A 20,386-nucleotide genomic window follows, 5' to 3' on the forward strand; every position below is an offset into this window, starting at 1 on the left:
TTACAACCAGTAAGTGTAGAAAAAGATACTAAAATTAGAAAACTACCATGACACAACCCCAAAGTATGGAGTCATGAATTGCTCTCCAGCTTGACCACACATGCTGGTCCTATTTCTCTCTCTACCCTTCTGCTTCTCTGTCTTCCCATTGATCTCTCTTACCCTTTATATCCATCTTCCATCTCTAGGTTCACATACTTTTTCTTTTTTATATTTCCTATTACTGCCCATTCTTTTATATTTTCCTATCTTCCTTCCAGGTCTTATTCTCTATCTCTTCAGTTTCTTACTGTCACTTTTTATCTGTTCTACATTTCCATTTCTACACATCTGTTTCTTATTTTTGTCTCGATCTACCTGTTTCTATGATCTTTCTCTATTTCTCCCTTTATCTCTTGCATTTATCTACTTCCTATCTTTATCTAGCTTCCTGTCTTTCCATTTCTTTCATGGTCATGGGTCATGATGGCTATCTTAAACTATTTATTCTTCCAACCCATGTGTCCTCTCAGAATTGGCATCTGTGTGTTGACTTTTCCAGTGTGAGATACAGAGAGTTTTCTGGTTCACTGTGTGCTGAGTAATTGTGGTTTATATCTTGCATATTTTGAATACTATGTTGCAAGGCACTACACATTATTTACATATATGCAGAATATTAAGGTTTTAGGCTAGCAGGAAATTGATCCAACATGGTATTGCAAGTCCCTACAAGCTTCAGATGGGTGGTTCCATTCGGTTCCCTTTACAAGCCTTTGCAGTGCTACTCAGATCTGTCCTATGTGTGTGCTACCCAGAGACCACTCTAGAAACCCTGCAGGGCTCTAATCCTGCAAAGCCTTTGGTAGGCTATTTAGGGTCATACTTAGGCATACACAACTTGGGGGAAACTCAGGACCCTGAATACCATTGCATGGGATTTCTTTCTTAATCTCCCTCTTCTCTGCCATCTCTACAGCACTTGCTGATCTGTGGGGGTCTTCAATCCCCTGGCCACATAGGTGGGGTTCTATAAACTGCTGCACTGTGCCTCTCCTACAAAGGGTTGGTATCCTGGGCCAAGCAGTGAAAGGATGAAGAAAGAGCAAAAGCCACCAGGATTCTCTCTCAGGACCACAAGATCCCTGGTCAGAGAAGGTCACTGACCTAGATTTTAAGGTCCATTCTAGCCCCCATCTAGTCACTGGCATTCCCCAGAAACTGGGAGAGAATGAGTACAAACTCAAAGCAGAAAGCAGGGTGCTCCCGCCCACCAAGAACCTCTTGCTCTTTCCTCACTCTCTCCTGTGTTTCAGGTTGTCTCTTAAAAAAATAAAATAAAAAATAAAATAAATGAGAAACTTTGGTTGAGTGGTGCATTCCTCTCTGCTTTCCTTCTCCAACTGACTTCCTACCATTTATTGTCCAGAGTTCTAAGATTAAAGATTTAGAGTTGTGTCCAGTGAAGAACAGATTGGGCTCTCTACAAATTTTCCAGAACTGGAACTCTTGACAATTTGAGTTTGCAGCTCCTTTTATCAAGAGGTACAGTTTTATTTCCCCATTAAAAAGCAAACAAACAAAAAAACATTCACTAGTTCTATTTACAAAAGATGCAGTCTTCAAATTGGTTATATCATGCATCATCAGAATCTTAGATAAAGATTCTGCCTTATCTAAGGTGTATTAAAATGCTCTTTGACCAAATGCTTGAATGACAGTTATGGGGAATCAATATATACCTGGTTTCTTTTTAAAAATATATTTATTTTTTAGTTGTAGTTGTACACAATATCTTTATTTTATTTTTATGTGGTGCTGAAGATTGAACCCCGGGCCTCGCACGAGCTAGGTGAACACTCTACTGCTGAACCACAATCCCAGCCCCACCTGGTTTCTTTTTTACCTTTAATGCTTGTTCAACTCATGTGATGACCATCTTAAAATGTTTTTTCTCTAATAAACTCCTTTATCATCAGGCTAATTCTATGTGTAAATTTAAGGGTTATTTGCTTATTTCCCCATGTAAAAATATTTTTACTAGTTATTAATGAAACTTCACTTATTTATTTGTTTATATGTGGTGTTGAGAATTGAACCCAGTGCCTCACATGTGCTAGGCAAGCGCTCTACCACTGAGCCACAACCCCAGCCCCTATTTCCCCATTTTTTAATGTGTGCAGAGGTTGTGGGTTCTAATTCTAAAGCTAGCATTCAAGAAACCTAATGTGCTCCTGCTAGTTCTTGTATTTCCATCATTGTCATGAGAACACGCCTGGGCTAGCCTGCTGGAAATGAAACATCCTGTATAGCAAAATTGCCTCATTCCAGCCCAGCATCCTTGACCAGCCAGCCCCCCCAGCAGCAGACCCAGCAGCTGACCAACATTTGCCCAAGTCCACCCAAGATCAGCTGAGCCTAGCCCAGATAGAAACACAGCCTAGCATACCCATGGACTTGTGAGAACTAATAAATGAATGATGTTTTGGGGCACTATCTGGGGGCATTACAGTACATTATTGTGGTAAAAGAGTCAATGATAGATAGATAGATAGATAGATAGATAGATAGATAGATAGATAGAATCTCTATAAAGAGGGAAAAAAGCTAGAAATATGTATTATATATAATTATAATTCATATGTATAAATAAATATCTGTATGATTTGCAACAATACATACAGTTGCAATATGATGATTCAACTTATGATTTTTCAACTTTACAGTGGTGTGAAGGGGAGAAACATTCAGTAGAAACCATACATTGAATTCATTTAATCACTATTAAGCCATGCATGGTGGTACATGCCTGTAATCCCAGTAGCTCAGGAAGCTGAGGAAGGAGGATCACATATAAAGAGATCAGAATTACTATTATGATAGAATTGTACAAAAATTTACTGCTTTGGGGAGAATAACCTACAGACTATTGGTTATCTTTATTATTCAGCCTGCTATGAGATGTTACCTAGCAATAATGTGGGAGTCAATTTACCTTGAATTATTACAATTATTAAGTTCCCTATGAGCTTATTACGTCTAAGAGGATGTGTATTCCTTCTATATTATTTTGAGACCACAGTGAACCAGGTCACTAGTATTTATAGTGAGCTTCTTCACAGGGACACACCTCAGTATCAAGAGCTCTCATCTTATTCCTATGGATCATAGGGATTACATATATATTCATGAATAAATTATCATGTGTATAGTTTGTAAGTTTATCATAAATGTGTCCATAAAGCTAAATTATATAAAATGTGTTATATCCATAGGAGATTTTTTAAAAGTTTTCAAAACTAGAATCTTCATCCCGTCAGCCTGGTCTGGGACATAATGAGAACCAGTGACTCAAGAAAATCATTACTGATTATAGTGGACTGAAATAAATAGGAGTTGACACTGGAGGGAGAGGAAGCCAGAGGAGGTGGGCAGATGGGACACACTTCATGTCCCTATGCCATGAGACTCACAATGCCCTTCAGGTCCTCGGAAAGCAGTGAAGTTTCTTGTCAGCATATGAATGGGCTGGGCTGGCACCATGTTCAGGGAAACTGAGTGGGTCCCACCAAAGCTTCCCTTCCCACCTGCATTTCCCACAGGATCTTTGGGCTGCTAGGTGCATGAGGACATCAAGACACTGCCAGGTTTGACGAGCCTCTGCCCACTCCACGTGGCTGCCATGCTACAGACTTCCCTTCCCTGCAAATAGTCAGCTGGTGAACCCACCCCTCACCTCCCTGGAATGAGCAGCCAACAGTGAGATCTCATAAGCAGTGCACTCACGGGATGGAGGTGCCAGAAAGGGCCTCTTTGCAGAGTTTAACTTGAGAACTTGCAATTCTGTGAGAATATATTGTTTTGGAAATGGCAGAAATGATAGCTCAAGTCCCAGTACTTCCACTTACAGGTTGTGTGTCCTTGTGAAAGTCACTGTAAATGAGGATCAGAGCACATGCCCGGGGACATCATCTATGACGTACCAGGATTAAGTCAATTTATGTTTTTAAAATAAACAATAAGTTATCTTTTAGTACCATTTAATCCTTACAACAATTAAATTTTTTTAGTACTTCAAAGGAGATATAATCAATCACATTTAACAGATGAAAGAATTAGAATCTTAAAAATGTTAACTTGCTCAAGGTCAGTTAAGAAGCAGGTAATAGGGTATGGATTTAAACTCAAGTTTAATAAACTCCACAGCAAAAGCTACAATTCATTTTATATATAGATATATATAGATAGATAGATAGATTTTTTTTCTGAACATATAGAGAATTTTTTTTTCCTTAATCTAAAAGTGTAAGGACCATAAAAAAAAATTTAGGAAGATTTCAGAAACTCTTCATACTTCTTTATACTTCAGCTTCAGCAACTTAGCAAGATCCTTGACAACTTATAGAGGCCCTGTCTCAAAATTAATTGAAAAAAAAAAAAAAAGTAACAAGGACTGGGTAATGTAGCTCAGTGGTAAAGGCCTCTGGGTTCAAATCTCAGTACCAAAACAAAAACAAAAAAATTTCCAAAACTAAAAACAACTCTCAGAAGCCAGTAAGCAAACAGCATAAGATATTCTTGAATAGTATTAGTATTCATTCAGTTAATAGTGATGGGCCTCAAAAAGTAGTAGAAATTTCTTCTAGCACTATTTGTTGTTGTTGTTGTTTTTGGTTCCCAAGAGCATCAGCCCCTGAGCCACATCCCCAGCCCTTTTTTAAAAAATATTTTATTTTGAGACAGGGTCTCACTAAGTTATTTAGGGACATGGTAAGTTTCTGAGGCTGGCCCCGAACTTGTGATCCTCCTGCCTCATCCTCCTGAGTCACTGGCATTACAGGTGTGTGCCACCAAACCAAGCTCTCCTCGCAGTTTTAGGTTAATCACTAATGCCCTTTTGTATAAGACTGGTCCTTGATTCATTAAATGATAGCAAATACCCTTTAATGAGTGACAGACATTGACACTTAAAGTGGTGAAAATGCTAGTATATAACAGGTGATACTTGTCTCCATTTTGCAGATGAAACTGAAGCTTTCAAAGATTAAATAAACTTTGAAAGCTAAATAAAGTCACCTAACTAATAAAGAGCACACCAAGAATTTGAACAAGGCAGCCAATCTCCAGAGCCTGTCCCATGACTAATTACTGGGCTGTTTATGATTTAGGGACTAATTTCTTGTCTTCACTGAGATATGTGATGTTGCACCTGCTACTTGTTTTCAACTCTGTGCTTCTGGCTTAAAAACTGCAGTGTTTTGACTGCTTAGTTACTTATGCTGACTTTTAGCACCCCCTTCTGGCCACATGAGGAATATTATCCAGGCTACGTTTTCCTGTGTTGGAACCCCAGTAAGTAATGTCTATTAACAGCAAAGACAGTAGACATGACTGGAAAGGGCTCTGAAATGCAAGGCAGGTTTCAATTACATACCCAGTGTGCTTGACAGTTTTAAGCAAAAGAATCCTTATTGCACAGTTTCTATTTTCCCAGCCTCAAAATGAGAGGAGTGATTTTTGGTTTCTTCCAGATTTAATAATTTGTGATTCTAGCTTCGATGGATGCTCCAGATATTAAAATAACAAGTGTAGTAGAACAAAAAAAATGGAAGTTTTTTTTCATTTTGATCCATCAATAATATATACTGTTTGCTTCTTCTTGATGCTGCTCTAGGAAAATCCTATTCTGAGTAGGTCCTTTAAGAAAAACACATTGATTCTTCATCTTCTGAATGTTTGGAAAGGCAATGGTAGCCTGCAATACCACAGAGTGGGTGACTTTAGCCCACCTATTTCAGGCCAATGAGTTTTTTTTGAACCTCAGATTTCATATTTTACTGTCAGATTTATAAGTACATGACATACTATCATCATTAATCAGTGTCAGCCATGTTGTATAGTTTTACATAATGATTATTTTACGCTTTTTTTTTCTCCTTTGTTCCCCTTGCCCTATGGGAGCCCCATCTAATTGATATATACCTTTAGTGTCTCTGTATCTGTGAAAATGATACAGTGCTGTTTGTGAATGATGTATTTTTAATTCATGTAAGTGGCGTACTATTCATCCCTATCCATGTCTGGAGGGCTGTCTTGTTCTCCTTATTGCTCTCCTCTGCTGCTTGATCCACAGCCATCAACTATTGCATCCTATCCATCCATTTTCCCAGGCTTGGGCACTTGGCTTTCACCAGAAATACTGTCATTGAGTCCTTGCAGAGAACCCGTACACCCAGAGGAAGAAATTCCCTGAGAATGTAATCCCAGGATGGCTAACAAGGGAGAACACACACACACACACATACTGCCAATGTTATAGTGTTATCTGAAATTTAAATTTAAATTTTTGCCAACCTGATATCATCAAGAAGGATCTTGTTGCTTTAAATAGGCATTGATCTGCGTATTAAGAATCTGAAGTTCCTTTTTAATACCTGGTCTGAATTGCAGCATCTCCTTCCGGGTCCTGTCTATGCATGGATTTTATGTACAACAGAAAGGAGCCATATAGCAAAGGGTATTGTTACAGCCAGTCTTCCTGGGTTATATGGAGCCTGGCACTGCCATTTGTTGACTGTGTGACCTTGACTAAGTTTCCTCCTGTCACTATCCCTGAACTTCCTCATCTGTAATAAATAAGAGCAACTACCTTATAGGGTTATGAATATTAAATTAATTAAAACACAGAATCCTGATCTAGCATGCCTGGCAAATAATAAACATGCAGCAAATATTATTATTGTATTTACTATCCATAACAATTTATTAAGATTAAAATATAAATTAATATAAATAAAATGCTATACATATAAATCATTATAATAGTAATGATTGAAAATCATTTCTTCTTAACCTGAATGAGTGTCTTGTGTATTCTAGATATCTGTCCTTTATGTTTTAGGTTTTACAAAAATATTAAGCTATGGGGGCTGGGGTTGTGGTTCAGCGGTAGAGCATTCATCTAGCATGTGTGAGGCCCTTTGTTCAATCCTCAGCACCACATACAAATAAATAAATTAATTAAATAAATGTATTGTATCCAACTACAATTAAAACATATTAAAAATATTAAGCTAGTCTCTGTCATCTATCTACTAACTATCTGAAGTTTTCTTTTCCTTAAATAGAAAATGCTTAATTTTGTAGTCAAACTTTTGTTTTTTAAATTTTTATTTTGACTATATGCTTTGTGTACTTTGGAGATTTATTTAAGAAAATTTTTCTTCATTTTTCAATATCACAAAGATATTTTATATTTCTTTTTATATTTAGTTTCATATTTCCTTTTAATCCTGGGATTCACTTCTGGACTTCCCTGTTAATTGGTCCACCTGTCTCCTATTTACTTATTCAGCACACTTGTATGTAAGAACCTAGAGGGATACAAAATATAAATATTCATAGACAGTTATTCATGTAGTGGGGAAAATAGAGAGCTGTATAAAAGATTTCACATTCACTCTACACACATTTAGAAGGTCTAGCAGATGAGGGCACAGGAGTGAGCCTGGGGAAAGGAAAGGTGGAGGAGATGCCCTTGTGCTGTGCCCTGGAGTGATGGGTGGGGATTGGAGGCAAATATGAGAAGGGGTCACATTCCAGGAGAGGTTGTTCTCCACAGGGTGAGCATCTATATAGCCTTCTGGAAGCAGAAAATAAATGCTGGCAAAGATTTGGAGGCTTTCAAGGCCAAGTAGTGGTGCTGGGATTCAATATGACATACAGCATCCACCATGTGTGTGAGAGGGAAAGACCAGGAGGTTAGTAGTGACATCCCCACTTCAGTGTTAGGTACTAAAAATGGGTGGACTGGGATAAACCAGGAAAACAGGAAGTAGGGAGATGAAGGTGACAAGAAGTATTCAAATCATCTTCTCTAGCAGTGGGAAGGAACCTTACCAGATCAGGTCACAGAAGCTGAAGTGTAAGGTGGCATGATGTGTTGAGGGAAGAAACAATGGCTGGGGTTTGACTTCTGGCAAATGAGGCACAAGAGAGCTCCCCAGGCTGCAGGCCTAGGTTTCTGGAGAATGGGGAGCCCCTCAGTGGTGCATTGGGCACAAGGTTTTTGTCTTATAAATTGTGTCCCAGGTACAGTGAACTGACACTTAGCAAAACTTGACAAACATTTAATGAGCAAATTAAGATGTGGAGTCGGAGGCAATCACTGATCCCTCTAAAGGAACATGCCTTACACAGCTGGAATACAAACAGAAGGGTAGAGGTTGATGTTATCCCACCCCATGCTCCACTCCCAGCACCCACAGAAAACAGGAAGAAAAACAAGCAAAGGTGACAGAGAGGAACAATCAAAAAGGTAAGAAAACAAGTCAAATTAGTATCTTGGAATCTTGGGAAGGGTTTGGAGAAGTTTGAGAGCATTGCCAAATGCTGCAGAAATCTTTTGCTGGTCACTGGTAGGTTTGTGCAGAGCAGAGGAAAACAACACAGGGTTAATATTTATTGATGGGGAGAGGGTATAAGAGTATCATCAATGTGGCAATATCCTCCCACATTGGGCTGGATTCACAGAGCACAGATTCTTTAGTACTAACTGCAGACACACCCTGAGTTAACAGCTGTAAGGAAGGAGAGATAAGCATGCAACCCCAGCCCGACCTTCAAGAACCAGACAACCCAAGTGTTTGACCTGAGATCATAAGGGACTGGAAATTAATTGAATTTTAGACAATGAAGAGAAAGTTTAGATTTCCTTGGAAAAAGCTTCAAGGGACCCACCTGGCATTTCTCTTAATTTGCATAGATTTAAAAGCTGTGTCACAATTAACTTTTACACTGAAAAAGCAGTATGGGTTACCATTAAGCAATCTTTCAAAAGTATAGCCAGTGAGTCATGAAATATTGGGGTGGACTATTCAGCTTATTCAAGCGTAGTTTATTTGGCTTTTTTGAACAATTGATCAAATCTTTGTCATGCACCTTGAAGAATAGTGCTAGGGAACAGCCAGGTTGGCTCCATCCTGGTGCTCCAGAACAGGAGTCTTAAATCAGGTCTAAGACAGGGTCAAGGGCTATATGAAGGGTGAACAGAAATATGTGGCTCTTGATTTTCAAATTTTTACCAAGAGAATATTAGTTGTTGTCTTCTCCATGCAGCTACCAAATGTCCAATTCCATTTCTTTGAGTCTGGAAAGAGGCCGCAACGATGGGAAGACGGTAGCTACAGCATCACATGGCGGAAGGCTTCCAGTAGATTGCCAGCTGCTCTTCTCCCAAGTACCCCACAGGATGTCTGCAAGGTTTCTCACTGGTTCCCAAGTCAAGAACGGAAGGCAAGCTTTTAGTTAGGCTCCTTTGAAAAACTAGTGGAGTTCTAGCAAGGCCAATCTGTTGACCAGTCTATTTCTAAGGCTTCAAGGTGTTCAGCCATGCAATTTGTGTATTATAGAGTACTGAGCCTCAATCACTTTTAAATTCATGGTTTCTCATATTTTTGTTTGTAGTTTCCCAAAGGTGCTTCTAGTAATGGGCCACCTGACTGGGACATGGGTCATGCTGGGATTTTTCTAATAGCCTGAGTAAAGGTTTCTTTGTGAGCATTCAGAATTCTGAACCTGCACACTCTGTCTTGCAGCTCCAGATATGATGGGTATGGTCTCCTGGCTGACTCCAAAGCTGTCCTAGCTTTGTCGGGAAGAGCAGGCTCTGGTGGAAGACACAACAATGTGGCATATGACCTCTTCCTGTTGCAGGGGCTGTGGTTACCCTGAGATATCAATAAAAGTTCAAACTGCCAGAGGACTTTGTTTTGCAGTTATTCGCATCACACAGGTTTAAAAGCAATAGGTGGTGTTGGTAGGAATGCCTGGTAGGTACATTTTTCTTAAGAAGTACAGGCTTTATTTATCTGACTAAGAACTATTCGGATGTTTGCATGCCATTAGGCTTGTAAGAGGAATCTTAAAATATAGAGAACAGGCTCAGATCGGGCTTCCTGCGTCCAGCCCATTTGGTATAAAACATAGCTACAGGGCAGGGGATATAGCTCAGTTGGTAGAGTGATTGCCTCACATGCACAAGGCCCAAAGTTCAATCCCCAGCACCACAAAAGAAAAAAGAAAAAAATATAGGTACAAAATTGCCAATATATGGACAAACAATGTGTCTACAATGTGTTGGTGGCTTGTGTGTACTCACACATCCCTTTGAAAATCCACTTCTATGGAAAAGAGCATTCACTCTACATCAGAGGTCATTTCTGCAGAATAGCACTAAACCATCTGCTTCTCCTGCATTTTCAGTGTAGTGGGAATTCTTGGATGTTGGCAATTCCTGAGACAAAGAATCTGATTATTTAGTGTTTAAAAACTCCAAAGGTATTTAAAAAGAATCAGGAACATGTCATCTTGGACAAACATGATAGATTCACCTAGGTAGGTTTATCTAGGAAGTTCAGGGCAAAACTTATCTAGGTCATGTTCTATCAAACTGTGCATTGGCAGGGACACTACGGGCAGAAGTACAATAGGAATTTCAGAATAACTGCTCCAGGAGATGTGGCAATTATCTTCGTAGAACATGAGGTGCATATTATTATTAGAACACATTTTTCAGTCTTGACTTTTAGCATCCCTTATGCAGTATCCATATTACAGGTGTTCTATTATAAACCTCACACTGCTGCATTTCTCTTGCTAAATCAACAGCCATGCTTCTGGGCCGTGGCATGCTATTTTCTTGCAACTAAACCAGCATTCATGATGACCCATCTTCCCTGAAAATTAGCCCTTTGAAAAACCATGGGTCAATAATAACAATCTCCCTATTAATACTTAAAGCATCAAATTCAGTAATCTACCAGGAGAATTTGAACCATGAATCAGAAATAATTACCACACTTAAAAGTCTAAGAATGCACATTCTTGATTAGCCTGGACTGTGTACAGAATTATATTAGAGGAGAGGCGTCTAAATAAAAATGAAATGTTTTTGTAAGAATCCTCTTCTGGTAACAATGGCCCCATGAATTGACTTTTCTATTCCACTGGATTAAATATTTTATGTACCTACAAACATAAACATGCCAGAAAGAAAAGTGACCAAAAAAATGAGGCTGGCATGGAAAGAAATTGCTGATTATGAAAGTTGTAAGATTGTCAGTGATTCACAGACCGGGGGTCCACAGCCGACACCTTTAAGGTGTCTCCCTCCTTAGCTGTTATTTGTGCTCTAGTAATTGCTGGTTATCAAGGAACACTGAATGACCAGCAATGACTGGAATGAAGGGGGAGGGGAAGAGACAAGGGGCTATGGAGCACAACCCAGGAGGAACAAGCATATTTCTGCACAAATAACAACTCCAATATAAATTGTTTCAAGTAGTGTGTCCAACTGGAAAAAGGATTTGGGGGTTTTTGTTTGTTTGTTTGTTTTAAAAAAAGACTCATAAAAAGGAATTAGGGTAATTGTTAGAGATTACCAAAGGTTTATTTGGAATGACACAGCACGGAAAACATAATTATTACAGATGATTTGTGGATACAGCATACATCACCTATTTTCTTTTAGGACAAATCTGTGAAGATGAATTGCATAAATATAAAGATGTGGGAATATATAGGAGCTATTTTAAATAGGTTCTTTGGGGAGGGATGGATTAATATGCCCCATCGTCTAGCCATTCTGGTAAAGGCAGAAGTGAAGACCACTTAGCTGCTAGTCCTGGACTAACCTTGCTCTAGCCACAGCAGTTGGACAGCTGTGTAATCGGGCCCTGCTTTCTCCAGAGGGGCAGCAGCTTGGACGTGCTATTTGTCATTTCATCTTGAAAACTGCACATGACAAACACAGATACTGTTGACTGTTTTGGCAATGGGATGGCTGGTTTTGCCCTGAGGCAAAACTGCAACTGTAATGCCAGACAGAAGAAGAGCAATGCATGTATCAATGACACTCGAAAGGCAAAGAGCTACAACGGAAAGGAAAGAAAGCAACTATGCATATGTAGCCTTCTGCATACACATAGATCCAGCAGTCATGGGAACTAGCTCGTGTGACTGTGTGTCTGTATATATATGTATATGTAGGTGTGCAGAAAAAGACCATTGAGAACATTTGCAGCAGTTTAGTTTTAAACACAGTAAACTTGAAAGGGAGAGAATAAGATAATCTTGTACTACAGGACAATTCATCACATCTTCTGCAGGGCAGCCACTGGATACCGTACACTTGGTGCAGAGAAATTAAGGTCTGGTCTGGAGAAAGCTACTTTAGAATTGGTGGGAGGGGAATCAAGTACAACAGTGTCCACAGTTGGGACAAAGCACAAACAAACCTGTAATCGACCACATGGGAACTGAGTGAGGGTTTTTTCCTTAATTCGCATTTGTTTTCCTCTTACACCTTTTGCACACATGCTTTACCGAAGGTCTTGCCCAGCTTTGTCTGGCATCAGTCTGGAAATCGTTAAGAGTGTAATAGCAAAAGTGAACTCCTTGGGATTTTGCGAAGGTTTAAAAACCCAGTCATTGAGCTCTTTCGGAAATACTCGCAGCCTTACTCCAGGCGTCGAGTGAAGTTCTCTGGAAAGAGGCCTTTGTAGGTGGCCAGGTCTCTGTACTGCAGCCAGTCTGACTCCTTCACTCCCACCAGCCAGCCTGCATCCTGCAAGACAAGGACAGCCTTTCAGGGTTTCATTAACTACCAGAAGCATGTGTACTTCCAAGAACTAATATGTGATTTGTTCAATCAGTGTTGTGGTTCTGCCCTGATGTCATGGTACATGTGAAGTGGTGGGATATGACCAGTGGGGAAAGCAAATAATTTAGGAGTGAAAGAAAAAGAATGAACATTTGAAATTATTTATTTACTCTATAGGGTTAATTGAATTAACATTCTAGTTTTGTATGATGGCATAGTGAATTGATGTCATCTAGATCATAGCCTGAGAACAAAGAATACATAGTGTTCAAGGAACATGTGGGTCCAGTATCCTGAGAATTCAAAGGACTCCTGGGGAAGGTTACAGAAAGTTTGTATTTCACCCTGAGCCACTTGTTTTCAGGAAGAGTCTCTGCTCCACAGCTCACATCATATAAGCCCAATATACACCCTATCCAGGTCATAACAAAGACTAAAAGTTACATATGTACTGCCTGATTTTGTTGTTGTTGCTGCTGCTGCTGCTGCTGCTGCTGCTATTAATGCCTGATATTTCAAGTTTATATAAACTACAAAGCATTTTAATATTGGGACATTCATATCGGAGATATTCATATATTCTTTATAAATTAACATTTTTCTGTCATATGGGAGGAAAACCATTATCAAAATAAAGACTTTAAACCATAGAAAGGTTCAAGAACCCAATCCATGATTGGCTTACAAAATAGGAGAGGATACTTAAAACCAAGAAGCAAAGGCCACTGACTGCCTTCGGCCTTCAGCAGGTAAGCAGAGCCCCGCTGGACACAGTGGAGTTGGAAGCATGCAGACTGAGACCGAATGAAGTGAGACTAGTGGGAAATGACTGTCTTTATTATGTTAACCAGTGCAGGAAAAGATCTCACTTAGGATGAAAGATGGCCAGATTTAATCTGAACCAATCCCCAGCACAGTTCAAGTACATCAGATAAAATGAGGTCTCAAAAATTAAATAAAGAAGCTGAATACATTCCCTTTTGATATCATCTGAGACTATAAATTGATGCTGCCATATAGACAAGAAATATAAGCACTTAGGCCAATTTTTGAAGGCAGAAAAAAAGAAAAAATACTGAGAAAAAAAATGACCCAATAAAATAACTGATAATATTCTCGCTGATGAGGAAAAGTGCCTCTTTAAAATTATGATGCCGTATATGTGAAGGACAAAGTCCTCCTTAAAGTAAAAGATGGTAACTAAATATTTTCTAAACCTCTAGTATGCAATATAAAAGGTCATTTCCCTCCACACAATTGTCTATATTTGCCTTTATTTATAGTGAGTAAAAAATCTAATGGGGGCCAAATAGAGTCAAGCATTTTAAAATTGGTTCAATAAAGGAAAAAAGCCAAACACTTCCAAAAACCCATAATCAAGATATATTTCAACATATATATTCTGAAATAAAACTTAAATCTCAAACTAAGAATATTAGCAAATCCCAAATCTTAGTTAAGAAAAATTAGATTTTTCCTTATTAATTAGATTTTCCTTATTAATTTCCTTAATTGCTTAAAATATGTGGTAGACAAGGATTTCCCATTCTGATAATGGCAGAATAATTTCAATTAGATAAATGATTCTGCAAAGAATAATTAGAAATACTAGAATAACTATCTCTACATGCACATGTATATATGTGTGTATCTCTATATAAATCTATCTATATATTTGTTATAAAATATGTAACATAAAATACAAGTCTACATAGGTGGGTACAGTGCTGCACATCTATAATCCCAGCGGCTCAGGAGGCTGAGGTGGTATAATCAAAAGTTCAAAGCCAACCTCAGCAAAAGTGAGGCACTAAGCAACTCAGTGAGACCCTGTTTCTAAATAAAATACAAAATAGGGCTGGGGATGTGGTTCAGTGGTTGAATGTCCATAAGTTCAATCCCTGGTACCCCCCCCAAAAAAAAAAACAGTACAAGTGTACATATAATGAGGTAGGCATTAATCATGGGCACAACTCTTCAAGGAGTGCAGCAGGTGAGACCTAAGCTGATCCTGTCCTCAGTCCATGTGACATAGGGCATTTGGAAGAAAGAGTTTAGGGCTGCTGGAGAAACTGTACATTTATAGGCAGATAGATTGTAAGGGAGGGAGCCATGGTGGGGTTCCCAATTATGCAGAGGCACTTCTTGAAATCCTTGGCTGACCCCCAAGCTTGCATGCATAAGGCATACTCCAAGAACCACGGAGGAAAATAGCAGAACTCGGCTGAAAAATCGAGTAGAGATTTAGGCATTGCAAATGGGGAGTGCATGGGGTTTGGAGTTTGCATTCCAGCAAATTAAAAGTATTAATAAGGCCTGTGGATTTTCTATTGATATCCCAGGAATCCATGACTTAGACATAAAAAGTCCCAGGACTAAGAATCAATGCTAACTGAAGGCACCCAACCTTAACAGTATAAAACCAACTTCCACAAATTAAAGGTAATTATGCAGTGATTTAAATATCTGCTAGAACAAAAATAAACAGAACATAGTCATTGGAGATTATCTACCTCTATGTTCAGTATTAATATAAATATTATTACACAGAAGGAAAAAAACAAAAAAGATGGCTCTAAAGATAAAAGGCAATCAATGTAAATACTCCCTGAAGTGGTAGGTATTAATCATTTGAAATTATCAGTAAGCAATTTAAAGCAGTTATTATAAATATTGTCAAGAACCTAAATTGAAAGACAGTGATAACAAGAAAACAGATGGGAAATCTTGGCAAAGAAATGGAAATTATAGAAAAGAACAACAAAGAAATGTTTGAACTGTATAAGCATAATATCTGAAACAGAAAAGTCACTGGGTTAGCTTAACAACAAATTCAAAGCTGCAAAGAAAGAGTCAGGGTACTAGAAGACAGATAACAGAAATCATGTAACGATAGAAAATATATATCAATCCCTCCCCACTGCAAAAAAAACAACAAAACCAGAATCTTAGAAATGAAGAACATGGACATAGAATAATTGGAAATCCAGAAAAAAAAAAAAGAATGAGACTGAAAAAAATTAAAAGAAATAATAGCTGAAAGTTTTCCAAATATAATGGAAAAAATCAAGTTGCAAGTCTAAAGAGCTCAGTGAGCCCCACGTATGAAATCATACACAAAAACACCACCTAACCACAGTATAGTCAAATCAGTGCAAGCCAAACACACAGAGAAATGTGTCATGGAAGTTACATTGTACATTGAAAAATAATATTAAACAAATCACATCTGATTTCTAATTATAAATAAGAAAGACTGTAAAACAATGAAACAACAATTAGAAGACTTAAAAGAAAAAAGTCAATTCAGACTTCTTCCCCTTATGAAACTATCTTTAAAAATGAACACAAATGAAGACAATTCCAGATAAACAGAAGCTGACAAGATAAGTTGCCAGCAGATTAGTACTTTGAGAATTGCTAAAGGAAATTTTTCAACCAGAAAGGAAATGAAAATAAGTAAAAACTCAATTTATCAGAAGGAATGAAGAACATTAGAACTAGAAAACATGTTGGTAAATGTAAAAGATGGGTTTTTAAAAATTTTATTTCTTTAAAAATTAATTTATAGGGATGGGATGTAGTTCAGTGGTAGAGTGCTTGTCTAGCATGCATGAGGCTCTGGGTTCAATTCCTAATATCTAAATAAATAAATAATAAAAATTTAAAAAGATTAATTTATGGTGAATGTAAAACAAATATAAACCTATATAATGGAATCTTTAATGTTTTTGCAATGGTTGATTTTTTTGCCTATATTAATAATTATGCTTTGTCACTTTTTATGGAAAAGTCTTTTTAAGATTTTAATAATAATAGTGTTAATCCTTTCAAGGAGCCAACTTTTGGCTGTATGTTTTAGGTTTTGTTTTATTGCATTCATTTATGAATTTATTTTTATTTTTTTCCTTCCTTCTATATGCTTTCTGTTCAACTTGACCCTCATTCATATTCTTAGGCTTAAAACTAAGAATCAATGATAATTATCATTTTTTTAAATTTACACTATTATTTCTGTGACCCATGAAATATTTAGAAGTGCATTTAAAATTTTTTAAGCACTGGGGCTTTCATTGTTTTTGTTAAATTCTAATCTTATTGTGGCAGAGACTCTGGGTGCTTGACCAGCCCCTGATTTATGTTGGAGGCAGGTGTCATCACCAAAAGAAAGAACAAAAGGTTGGAGCTGTATAAATCTTAATCTCAAACTCTGTGGTGGTCAAATTTACTTTTTTTATGGCAAGGACTCATATATCTCTTTAGAAGTAGAATGGAAGTCATAGATCTTTGCTCCAGAAAAACGCGTTCAGAGACCCATGGATATACCTCTTTCAAGAGTCCACAAATCTTGAACAGGAATAAAATGGGAGTTCCCAGCACCTTAGTATCAGACCACTCTACTAGGAAGGTTTTGGAGGTTGCTGTTTGTTCTGCAATGGGATTTCTTTTAAGGCGGGGTATAATTTAAACATTACAATAATGCAGAGTTGTGAGGGTACAGTTCAACTAATTTTGACAAACATACTCACACCCCATCACAATACCTAGCATTTCCATCTCCCCAGAAAGTTCTCCCCTGTTATTTCCCAGTTAACCTTCAGCCCTCAGGGTTGAAGGGGATTTTGAAGGGGATTCGCAAGCAAATTCTGTATTTCCTGAAGAATGGTATCATGACATCCCTAGGAATGGTCATAGAATAAGATCATTTAATTGCATACAAATGAAATCATGCAAAACAGCCAGGAAGGGTGTCCTTAAAATGAAGCTAATAGTGTGCTGGGGTCCAAAGCCCATAAGCCCTTTTCAGAATTGGACTGCAGCATCTGAGAGAACAGAGGTGTTTTTAGGAAGTCACTGTGTCCTACTGTCCCTCAGGAAAAACCAAGCTGGCCTGAAGCATCTTCCAACCTTTTACCTGGTCAGCTTCTGAATCCGAAGGGACCACCAGCACCACGTCACCCCTTTGTAGGGTAAGTTCATCTGAATTTGCTGCCTCAAAATCATGTAGTGTTTCCACCTGCAAAATATTTAAAGAACTTATTAATTTTAGAAAGAAGAGATGTAAAAGCATGGTTTCTTAGTCAGATGATAAGCAGGCATGCTTAGCAGCATTCTTCAAGTGGGATAAAAAGATGAAGATACAGACAGGGTTTAATGTGAGGTGTACCCAAGAGGTTCATGTGCTGGAGGGTTGGTCCCCAGTGTGGTGGTATGGGAGGGAAGGGAACCTTTAAGAGGTAGCGTGTAGCAGGAGGTCATTAGGGCAGCTCCTTCAAAAGGGATTAATGTAATTCTCATAGGACCCTTGTTAGTTTTGTAAGAGGGTTATTATAAAAGAATAAGACTAGCCCTTTCCCATGCTCTGGTTTCCTGTCTCATCATGTGATTTCCTCCTACTTCCCACAACACCATCTGCCATGTGATACAGCTGAGGGCACCCTTCCCAAAGCAAGAGTCATGCTCTTGAACCTCCAGAACTGTGAGCTACATAAACCTCTTTTCTTCATAAAGTATCCAGTCCTGGGTATTTCATGATAGTAATAGAAAAGAGACTAACACACACTCCAAGGAAAAAGAAGACCTCTAAAGACAAAAAGGAAATACTATTGTTGTTTACTTAATACCCTTGATTCTTACTGACTTATATGAACTTCTATGAGGCCATTTGCAATGTATATTCAGTAATGCAATGCCCCCTGCAATATCGGTGAATATTCTATTATTTACTTTTTAATTCATCATCTCTTTTTTAACGACTTTCATATTATAATCACTGATGCTTTATTATATTTTGTTGTTTAACTTGAACTAAAAATGCCCTGCTGAAAGTTCCTCTAACTCTGGCTTCTGTCAAATAACTAAAAACTATCACTTGCATATTGTATAGGAATTATTATTTAATTAATCTCTGTGATCAATTTCTTTGTAAATAAACTTGATCCTTTTCTTGTCCTACTATGACAACCTGTTTTACTTTACCCCTTCAAAAATATCTTTTTAAAATCATATTATAGAAAAAAAGCAAAAAGCTGGGCATGGTAGTGCATGCCTGTAATCCCAGAAGCTTTGGAGACTGAGGCAGGAGGATCACAAGTTCAAAGCCAGCCTTAGCAACTTAGTAAAACCCCAGAATAAAAAATTTAAAAAGAGGGACTGGCAATGTGGCTCAGTGGTTAAGTGCCCTTGGGTTTAATCCCCAGTAAAAACAAACAAACAAACAAAAGAAACAGAAAGAAAAGAAAAAAGCAGAAAGAACAATGTAATGAACATCGATTACCCCATCTCCCAGCTTGAATGACTAGACAGTCTTGGCAGTTTAATTTCTCTCATGTCCCTCTCCTAAAACCCATCCATGAGATTAAACAACATGCTTTTAAAATATATATTTTAAAGAATCATAAAATAAAAGAGCTGGAAATACTATATACAAAATTAACTCCTCTGATCACAAACTGAGGCCTAGAGAGGGGTTAAATAATGTGTCTACATTACACCAGTCAGCAAGGAAGCCAGGGATGGCCCCGCCTGCCTTGGCCTTGCCTGGCATATGGCTTCCTTGCCTTCATGTGCTCTAGTTAAAACACAACACAGCTGGACACAGCCCCCTAACCTGCAGAATTCTCCATATTCATATATTTATAAATATAGAATACCCATACCACACCCCCTTGAGGTAGCAAGACAGCCATCACTTTCTAAAGGAGAACATTCCACTATTTAATGCTACCCCATGAATACATGCAAATTTAACACTCTTTAAAGGCAAAAAAAAAAAGTAGCTGTATTTGGAAATATAAAACCAACTTACAGAATTAAAAATTCCTAACCAGGTTCTATTAGAGAGCCCTATCTGCCTTTAACACTTGGCTTATGCCAGGGTTTTTAAGCAACTGCTCATTTTGTGGGCTGAGGACCATTGAGTTTATGAAGACTATAAGTAGCCTCTCTGGGAAGAACCTTCTTCCCGTTAATGTAGGCTCCCATTTCTTCCTTTTCACAGAAACCTATTAATATCTTTATTCGTTTGAGAATATTTATTGGCTCCCTACTGTTATGCACTAGTGCTTCTTGCTTCCTGCCCTGATGATCCCTTTGGGGAGCACCCTGGTAAACAGGTGACTTGGAGGAACTGGTCTGAGCCATGCTGGACAGTCAGGCTGGGGGAAATTAACCCCTTTATCACCCAGGGGGAGTGCCCTGTAGTGAACTTCTCATTTATTATTCTTTGCTAAAACATGGAAAGTATTACTGTAGGTTTTGCTTGTCCTGCAGCATAGAACTCCTGCCATTTTCCAAGGTGAGTTGAGGTGAAGGAAAGCAGTTATGAGAAAAAACAATATTATTGAAAAAAAGTACAAGTAACATATCAAAACACCAAAAGTTTTTTTGGGGATTGAAGAAGGGTTGAGGCAAAGAAAGGACAAATGACCATGAGGAAGACCTTGTAGAGAAAGCCAGGAGGCACTTCTGGAGAGGCCTCTCCTGCAAATTGATCAGTAGCACCCGCTGATGCGGAAGGCAGGGCTTGAGAGTCCTCTGGGGACTTCTGTTCTGTGGCCAGCTCTGGCGTCTCACTGGTAGGGCCCAGAGGAGCCACATCCTCAGTGGCATCCTTAGTCTCTGCACCCAGGGTCATTTCATGTTCTCCTTCCCCTTCGTTGTTGGAGGCGGGCTCAATGACAACAGAAGGGATGACCTTCTCCTGGAGGAAGAAGAAGGCAGTGGTGTCAAGCAGAGCCTGAATAA

General features: G+C 38.4%; 1 protein-coding gene across 2 annotated transcripts in view; it reads right to left on the bottom strand.

Annotated features, from left to right (window-relative positions):
* Positions 1–11,397: 11,397 nt before the first annotated feature.
* Positions 11,398–20,386, bottom strand: part of Amph (amphiphysin) — a 216,667-nt gene continuing 207,678 nt past the window's right edge. For both annotated transcript variants that reach the window (XM_048786476.1, XM_048786475.1), the window contains 3 exons: positions 20,082–20,342; positions 17,556–17,657; positions 11,398–12,604 (listed from right to left, as the gene is read on the bottom strand). In XM_048786476.1, the coding sequence (XP_048642433.1) occupies positions 12,497–12,604; positions 17,556–17,657; positions 20,082–20,342 (471 nt within the window). In that variant the 3' untranslated portion in view covers positions 11,398–12,496. The remainder of the gene's footprint in view (positions 12,605–17,555; positions 17,658–20,081; positions 20,343–20,386) is intronic.

Source organism: Marmota marmota, unplaced genomic scaffold, assembly GCF_001458135.2.
Source record: "Marmota marmota marmota unplaced genomic scaffold, marMar, whole genome shotgun sequence".
In the NCBI taxonomy this organism is placed as follows: Eukaryota; Metazoa; Chordata; class Mammalia; order Rodentia; family Sciuridae; genus Marmota; species Marmota marmota.